The sequence below is a fragment of the Pocillopora damicornis genome, chromosome 1 (genome assembly GCF_964200805.1).
Source record: "Pocillopora damicornis chromosome 1, jaPocDami1.2, whole genome shotgun sequence".
Taxonomy (NCBI): domain Eukaryota; kingdom Metazoa; phylum Cnidaria; class Anthozoa; order Scleractinia; family Pocilloporidae; genus Pocillopora; species Pocillopora damicornis.
In genome coordinates this window covers 22,435,413-22,443,143 of record NC_142670.1, presented here as the reverse complement: position 1 = coordinate 22,443,143, position 7,731 = coordinate 22,435,413, and the positions used below count along the sequence as shown (strand labels likewise).

General features: G+C 43.2%; 1 protein-coding gene across 1 annotated transcript; it reads left to right on the top strand.

Moving 5' to 3' along the window:
- The first annotated feature begins 2,879 nt into the window (after positions 1–2,879).
- Positions 2,880–5,800, top strand: LOC113671022 (uncharacterized). The gene is made up of 2 exons (XM_089181759.1): positions 2,880–3,368; positions 3,743–5,800. Exons 1-2 carry the CDS (start codon positions 2,880–2,882, stop codon positions 5,582–5,584), a joined length of 2,331 nt encoding a protein of 776 aa, XP_089037885.1. The 3' UTR covers positions 5,585–5,800.
- Positions 5,801–7,731: the final 1,931 nt, after the last annotated feature.

Sequence of the window (7,731 nt, the reverse complement as noted above, 5' to 3'; positions counted from 1 at the left end):
TAAAGGGTCAGGTAGAGTTTTTCATAAAAGTATCTCACCAAATTAAAAATACTTTTTTTACCTACCGTTTCTTTCTTCAAATTTGGTGCCCACGTATTCAGGTCGGCAAAGGCATTTATAACCTTTGAATAAAGGGGTAAGTTTCTAAAGAAACTGTGGTGCTGCGTCGGTGGGAGAGTATAGCAGGTAATTTAGTGTTAACAACAGAATTGAAAACGTAAATTAGCCACTGTAAAGGGTAAAAAAGCTGACGAAAAAGGTATAGAGTTCTTCCATCATCCATCATCCATCATCCACCACAAGTCAAGAACTCCATACCTTTTTCACAGTTTCTCAGAATTCGTCGTTTAGGTAGTGACGACTCTGATTTTTCCAAAAAATCAGAGGCAATATGCCAGTTTTTCGATAAACGTGGCTATCCTGTCTCTGTCGTTCAAGTGGGCCACCACCGTGCCCAACAAATTAATCGACAGTCAGCACTACAAACGGCTGAGAAGGATAACACTGACCAAATTCCGGGTAATAAACGACAATGGAACTTAACTTAACAGTGTAATACGTGCATGTTATTGAAAGAACAGAGTTGGGAATGTAGGATTTTTCAATTGGCGTAATTCGTAGTTGTCGAAGTTGTTTGTGTTTTTCCAACTTTCTGAGTAGGATACGCTTAAAAATCTTCGTTAAATACCCTTTAATTTTACAAAATGAGTTCCAATCATGGGTGGATGTTGAACGTGGCTATTTACCTTACTACGTTTATTTTGGAACTTCTATTCCTTCTGTATATGTATCAGCGAAGAGAATGAAAGTGATATATGAAACAAGGTTGCACTCATAAATGAATCGAAAGACGGAAAATGATTGACAGTTTTCCAATCACCTTTGCCAGGCGTTAAGCAAGTCAACTCAAGATTACGGTCTTCTATTTCTACCCCCACGTATGCCACAAGTTTTAAGTCGATCACTAGCTCCCATGCCCCAGCAGTGGACTAAGCAGCCCAAACCGACCTATTGTTATGAAGGAAAGCATGTTATGAAAGTGCATTACACAAGGCTTTCAGCAGCTGTCAGTTTTATGTGGACATTAACGCAAATGACCCAAATAATTGTTTTCCGATTTGCTCAATGAAAAGGAATAAGGTCTCTCAGGAATATCATTCCATATTTTTAGGATTAACAGACACTTAAAGGTTCAAGTTCCATTGGATTTTTTGATCCAAGTACTTTTAAAATTTAAAAGATCAAAAAATGCATCCAGCACATTTTTCATTCATTCCTACCAAAAGATAAACACCTCGCAAAACTTTTCGCGTTCGAATGTTTGATGTGTAATTATTTCGCTATCAACTTTGGCAATAATAAACATGAAATTAGCAGAAAAGTCATGAACCTGTTTCAATTATTCTGTAATTTGTCATTTTTTGGAGTTAAAAAGACGCACGTGATGTTATTTTCATCAAACCTTGCTCCTAAATCGTTTGAAAGAGTTGATAGTTAGCTTTAATTGAAAAGCTCTTTAGCGGCCGACTATCTCCAGCCAGTAAGTGTCCTTAAACTGATGAAAAATGTTTTTATTCCTTGGAAACTGATGGCCGACTTTTGCACGATGAGTCAATAACGGACGCATCCTCCCTCGGTGTAAACATATTTAAGAAGGCCGCATAACCTGTTCTCCTTTGCCTTTCTCATCCTTCTTTAGAAAAAAAAAGACTTTATCAAGGATTTACTCATTTGCAGTTTAATTTTTCGAAGCATTTAAAATGCCTTACCGATCGTCGACTAAAAGGAAAAAGAAAGTACCGGTGTACTTTTAGCCCCGAAGATTCGACGACGACGTAACCAAAAGGTACATGAATTAGGAAATCAGGAAATCTGGTCTGCTTTCCTTACTTAGAGCGCGTGGCAATGGAATATAACGCCTATATCTGTTGTGCTTAAAATTTTCATCTGTGATTCAAGTTTTTTGATCGTTAGCCCTGTATACACTTGGCCGAATGAGCTGCACCCTTAAAAAACACTCTTTTCACCCAATTTAATCGTAAGCTATGAAAAGTGCTTCATAGGATTCCCGCTTGGTTTCATTAATAAATGCGATCACTTACATTTTTTCGTGGAAAATGTGCTCGAAGCCCTTAAAAAAACATTCAAAGCAAAAGTCAACAAGAAAAAGGCAATTTTTAAAATCCATGTGGCGTTATGGTCTATAATATAATAAACGGGCCATCAAAACTGCTCTGTAATCTACTAGCATACCTGAAAACAAAGAAAAACGATTCGATTACAACATATGCGAGGCGGTGAACGACAACAGTGCACTATCTGAAATTGATATGTGATAGACGTTGTGCTACAATGTCATTCATTTATTTTTTAAATGTTTGAGTTATTAATCTGGATAGGAAAGGATTTTGAATAACGGAAAGTGAATGAAAAATCGTGCACTCACCCACCTATTATGTTCGTTGAGGACAGCGTGGATTCAAGACCTTTCGTCCATCAGTTCGCCAAAAAGGTTTTTTGTCGAATTGGTACTCTTTTAGTCTAAAAAAAAATATGTTGGTGTTACTTTGGTGTTGCTATCTATATTAGTATTTACCATAATTCAGTCCATCCTCATCGTGTCCAGAGGCCCCCAATGCTGTTTACCCTTTGCCTTCTCCTCAGCTCTTCCCAGCTGACCTCTCTCTCCCCCATCTCTTTTTTTCAATTTTCCCTCTTTGGGCACTATTGCGCAAAGGGATTAATTGCCTCACGCCACGCGACACACCTTTGTCTATTATTTATCGTTTACAGTATTAGGTTTCAGTTTTGTTACAGCTCTCGTAGCGTGAACAGTTTTTTGTCAAGTGGCGTTGTTTTTCGTACGTTTATTGATTTCAATGGGTCGAACCAAGCGTTGTCCAGATTGTAAAATTCCCCAAGCCGAGCACAAGTTCGGGAAATTTGATAAACAGTGTCCCGGGCCGGTGCCAGATGATGAAGAAGAGTTAGCAGATGAAGACGACACCGCCCCCCCAAGCACAGGACGCTTCTCTGAACGATTCAACCATTCTTCTTCTTTGCTCGGTGCGGTCCAGTCGTTAACTACTGGTTTAGCAGAGGTTCAAGCAGATAATAAGAAGCTACGAGCCTTGGTGGAGAAGAAAAAGGCGACGGATGGTCACAACGCGTCCACGCCCCCGCTTTCTGATGGCCATGATGTTGCTCCGGCATCACAACCTGTTTCTGCCGTTACTTTGCCCGAATTACGGGCTATGGCCCGCCTCTCCCGAAAAGCTGATCAACAAGTCGCCCAGCTTGGGTTAGCTGACTCCAGTGCGTCGACTAGTGATTCTGATGGTGACGACAGCGATCTGCAAATCCTCTTAGTACGAAGGCCAAGATAGCACACGCGCACGGTGGTAAGTCTCTCAAGTCTGGGAAAGAAGGCAACCAAGCCGTCCGCGAGCGCTTCTTCTTCCGCGAACCGTCCGACTCTGTTTTGTCGAGATTACCAAAGACAGACGTTCAAGTTTGAACAAGATCACTACGGTTTGCTCCGCGGCGAGAGGAAATGGCTCCGTCACATTTGTGCCAACTATTGGGTCAAAGGACGTATACAAGCTTTGCACCCGGAGGGATCGAAGGAGTGCCCTCTTTCCACTAACTCCGGGGCAAAAAACTAGGTTCATCGAGCACCTTCGTTCATCCTACAAATTTTCCTGATGAAGGTGCTCTCTACAGTGATTATTTCGTTTCCTAGGTTTTTGAACATGACGTTTTAGGTACGAGACTAGAACATTTTGAGTATGATAGTGCGAGACTTCATGTTTCTCCTTTTGTTGATGATTCAAGACTTTCGGTTTTTTCGTGTCAGTTTCCGGGAGCACGTTTCTGCCCTTCAAGTTCTTCGTTGAGGCTCAGTTCTCCCTTTCCCAATTTTCTCGACGTGCATCGCTCCGTGGCTCTTACTGGTGAGCCGAATTATCGCGTGGCACGGATCCTGGTTTTCTCTGCGTTAAATATCGCTAAGTGGCGTGAACTCCTTCAGCATTATCCGGATAATGTTATTTGCGACTTTCTTGAATTCGGCTGGCCTATCGGTTACGTGTCTGATACTTTGCCCATTTTTGATCTTCGCACACATCGCGGCGCGTTGACCTTTCCAGACCAAGTTATTGCGTACCTGTCTAAAGAAGTCCAACTCGGCCGCATTGCAGGGCCTTTTGACAAGGCTCTGTTCATGCAGGGGTTTGTGCTCTCCCCTCTCAATACCGTGGAAAAGCGGGATTCCGAGGAGAGAAGGGTTATCGTGGATTTGAGTTGGCCGTCCGGTCATCCAGTAAATGATGGTATTCCTAGTGACTCGTATTTGGGGGCACCACTTTCATTACGCTATCCTACAATCGACGACATTGTGGATGCCGTTGTTACTTTGGGCCGTGGTTGTTATTTATACAAGCGTGACCTTCGCAAGGCGTACCGCCAGTTCCCAGTGGACCCCAAAGATTATCCTTTTCTGGGATACACTTGGAACAAACAGTTTTATTTCGACACCGTTCTCACGATGGGATTGCGCTCTGCCACTATGGCGTGCCAACGCTCTACTGCTGCTGTTGCCTGGGTTGCATCACAACAAGGACGCGTGGTGTTTAACTATTTAGACGATTTCATCGGCGTGTCACCGGTCTTTAACGCACAAACGGATTTTCAGGCACTTAGCGATTTATTGTCTTCACTCGGGTTACACGAATCTTCAGAAAAAGCATGCCCGCCCTCTCCAGTTATGATTTGTTTAGGTGTCGAGTTGAACACAGACGCATTAACTCTTTCGGTGAGCCCTGGGCGACTCTGCGAACTTGAACAATTGCTTGAGCAATGGATTCACAAACGAACAGCAACGAAGGCTGCCCTTCAGTCTCTCGTGGGAAAACTGATCTTTATTTCCAAGTGTGTGCGTCAGAGTCGCATCTTTATCGCCCACATTCTCATTATTCTACGTAAGGTTCTTTTCAATCGTTATCATGTCAACTTGACCGCGGAATTTCGCAAGGATATCGCGTGGTGGCGCCGTTTACTCAGAGCTTATAATGGCGTCTCAATGATTTCTACAGCACAATGGTCCTCTGCGGGCGAAGTGTTTACTACCGACGCATGTTTGACGGGCTGCGGAGGACTCTGTGGCGACCAATATTTTCATGCAGCTTTTCCGTCGTTCGTTGTTCAACAAACTCTTGACATTAATTGCCTTGAACTGTTGACCATCATCGTCGCCTTGAAATTATGGGGTTTGCGGTGGTCCGGTTTACGTTTAACAGTACGTTGCGATAACGCGGTGGCCGTGACTGTACTCAATACTGGACGGTGTCGGAACTCTTTCCTAAACTCATGTTTGTGCGAACTTTGTTATCTTGCCGCTATTCACGAATTCGAAATTCGTGCTGTTCACGTTCCTGGTGTCTCAAATTGTTATGCAGACATTCTTTCGCGTTGGGCCTCGAACAACCTTGCGGGAAGAACTGAATTTTTAGCCCACGCGCAACACGTCAATTTACAAGCTGTACCTGTCCCTGATGATATGTTTCAATTTGACAATGATTTCTGACCCAGCCTTTTATCGTTTTAGGCTATCCAGAACTTAGGAGGCTTCGACGGGATCCTAAACATTCTCAGCGATCTGCTTACAGCTGTGGGACGTATAGTAACTTACGCACTCAATCCAAGGCTTTCTTTTTGTTTTGTTTTTACTTTAAACTAACCCCAGTCCCGGCTGAGTTAACGACGGTTTGTCTATATGTCCAATTTGTAAGTCGTACCTTAACCCCCCCTTCTATTCGAAATTATTTAAATGGCGTTAAGTGGCTGCATTTATTTTCGGGCGCGGATTACCCGTTCACCAAAGATTTCGTCCTCTCCCTCACTTTACGCGGTATTGCTCGCCGAGCTTTCCACACACCGCGTCGTGCACCGCCGGTTTCTCCCTCTCTTTTGCTTCGGCTTTCATCGTTTCTTTTGTTGAACGGTGATCCACGCTCGGCTACTTTATTATGCGCCTTTTTGTTTGCCTTTTTCCTAATGGCTCGTCTAGCCAATATCGTGCCGCCATCACTCAGGCAATTTGATCCCCGCCGTCATCTGACTCGGGGTGATGTGGTTTTTACCGCCCATGGGCTTTTTGTTACATTTCCGTGCACAAAAACAATTCAGTTTGGTGAACGATTGCTTCATATTCCTTTACTTAGTATTCCTGGCAGTCCATTATGTCCTGTCAGCACATATCGCCGTAGGATTGAGTTGATTCCCGCTCACTGCTCCTGCCCGGTTTTTCTTTTACCGGGTCCCTCGGGTGTAGTGCCGCTTACTAAGCCCAGTTTTGTTTCACAGTTTCGTACGTGTCTCTCTCACATCGGTGTTCCACATGCCGACCGTTACCGAGGTCACTCCTTTCGACGTGGAGCGGCTTCTTGGGCTTTTAGTTGCGGCGTACCCGGCGAGTTAATACAATTGTATGGCGATTGGTCCAGTGACTCTTATAAGCTATATTTAGAGTTTAGCCTCAAATCCAAGCTCGCTCTCGCGACTCAATTACGTTCTGCCATTGTTTCTTTGCCGCTGTAATTTCTTGCACTCGTTCCAGTTATCGTTCGTTCAGTTTGTTTTTGGCCGATTTTGGTGGCAGAGAGGTTTATTTCGCTTCCTTGTTTGTTACTGTTCGGTCCTATTTCATTATTCTAGGATCTAGCTGAATAAACTTCTCTCTTGGCCAAAAACAGATTGTGTTGTTGTTGTGTTGTTGGAGGGGGGGAATTTCAAGAGATTTTATTACGACAATGTCCTTTACTCACGGCTTTTTCTAACTGAACGACTCTTTTTTTTCAATTCACCCGTGACAACTTACCCGCGAAATTTTGTCCCGACAATTTACTCGTTACACATGACCCACGAGTACTGGCCACTTCTTTTCCTGTAAAACTTGAATTTAAAAATAAAAACAAAAGAATTAATGGAACCATTACTTTCTCTTGATAAAAGCAATTACCCCGTTGTTACGCTATTTGTTGACCTTTGTTACCCTGATAGTAGCTGTATGCAGGACGGGCGTCATATATGAACTTTTATGGAGTATAGAAGTCTATAGTCATATAGAGTCTCTGTGGCTAAGTAGTAGAGCATCGGAACACAGAATCCGAAGGTCTAAGGTTCGATTCCCCATGAGGACTCAGAATTTTTGTTCGTCCCACGCCCGAGACAAGACGAAAAAACATCTTTCTTTATTCCTTTACTGAGCCCAAAATCTTACCATCTTTCTTTTTCTAGTAACAAAACATGACGCCTAGGACATCGCTGATCCTAGAAGTTTGCAAAACGCGTATTCTGCATGAACATCGGAGTGGGCCTTGCCCACCACAGAGTCTCATTGGCTCAGTTGTAGAGCATCGGGGCGCGGAGTCCAAAGATTTGAGGTCCGATTCTCATGGGGACTCAGAATTTTTCCTTTGTCCCACGGTCGTGACGAGACGAAAAAAAATTTCTTTATTTATTGCTTTAGTGGGCTCGAAATCTAACCATCTTTCTTATTCTATTTGTTACCCTGTGGGTATTTTAAAATAAGTCAAAAGGCTTATGCATAAGGTGTTTTATTGAGAAGAAACCCAACTTCCTTTCATTAGAGGGGGGACGTCTCTAAAGAAATTTTGGTGCTGCGTGGATGGGAGAGTATCACAGGGTAATTTAGCTTTAGCAACTGAGTTA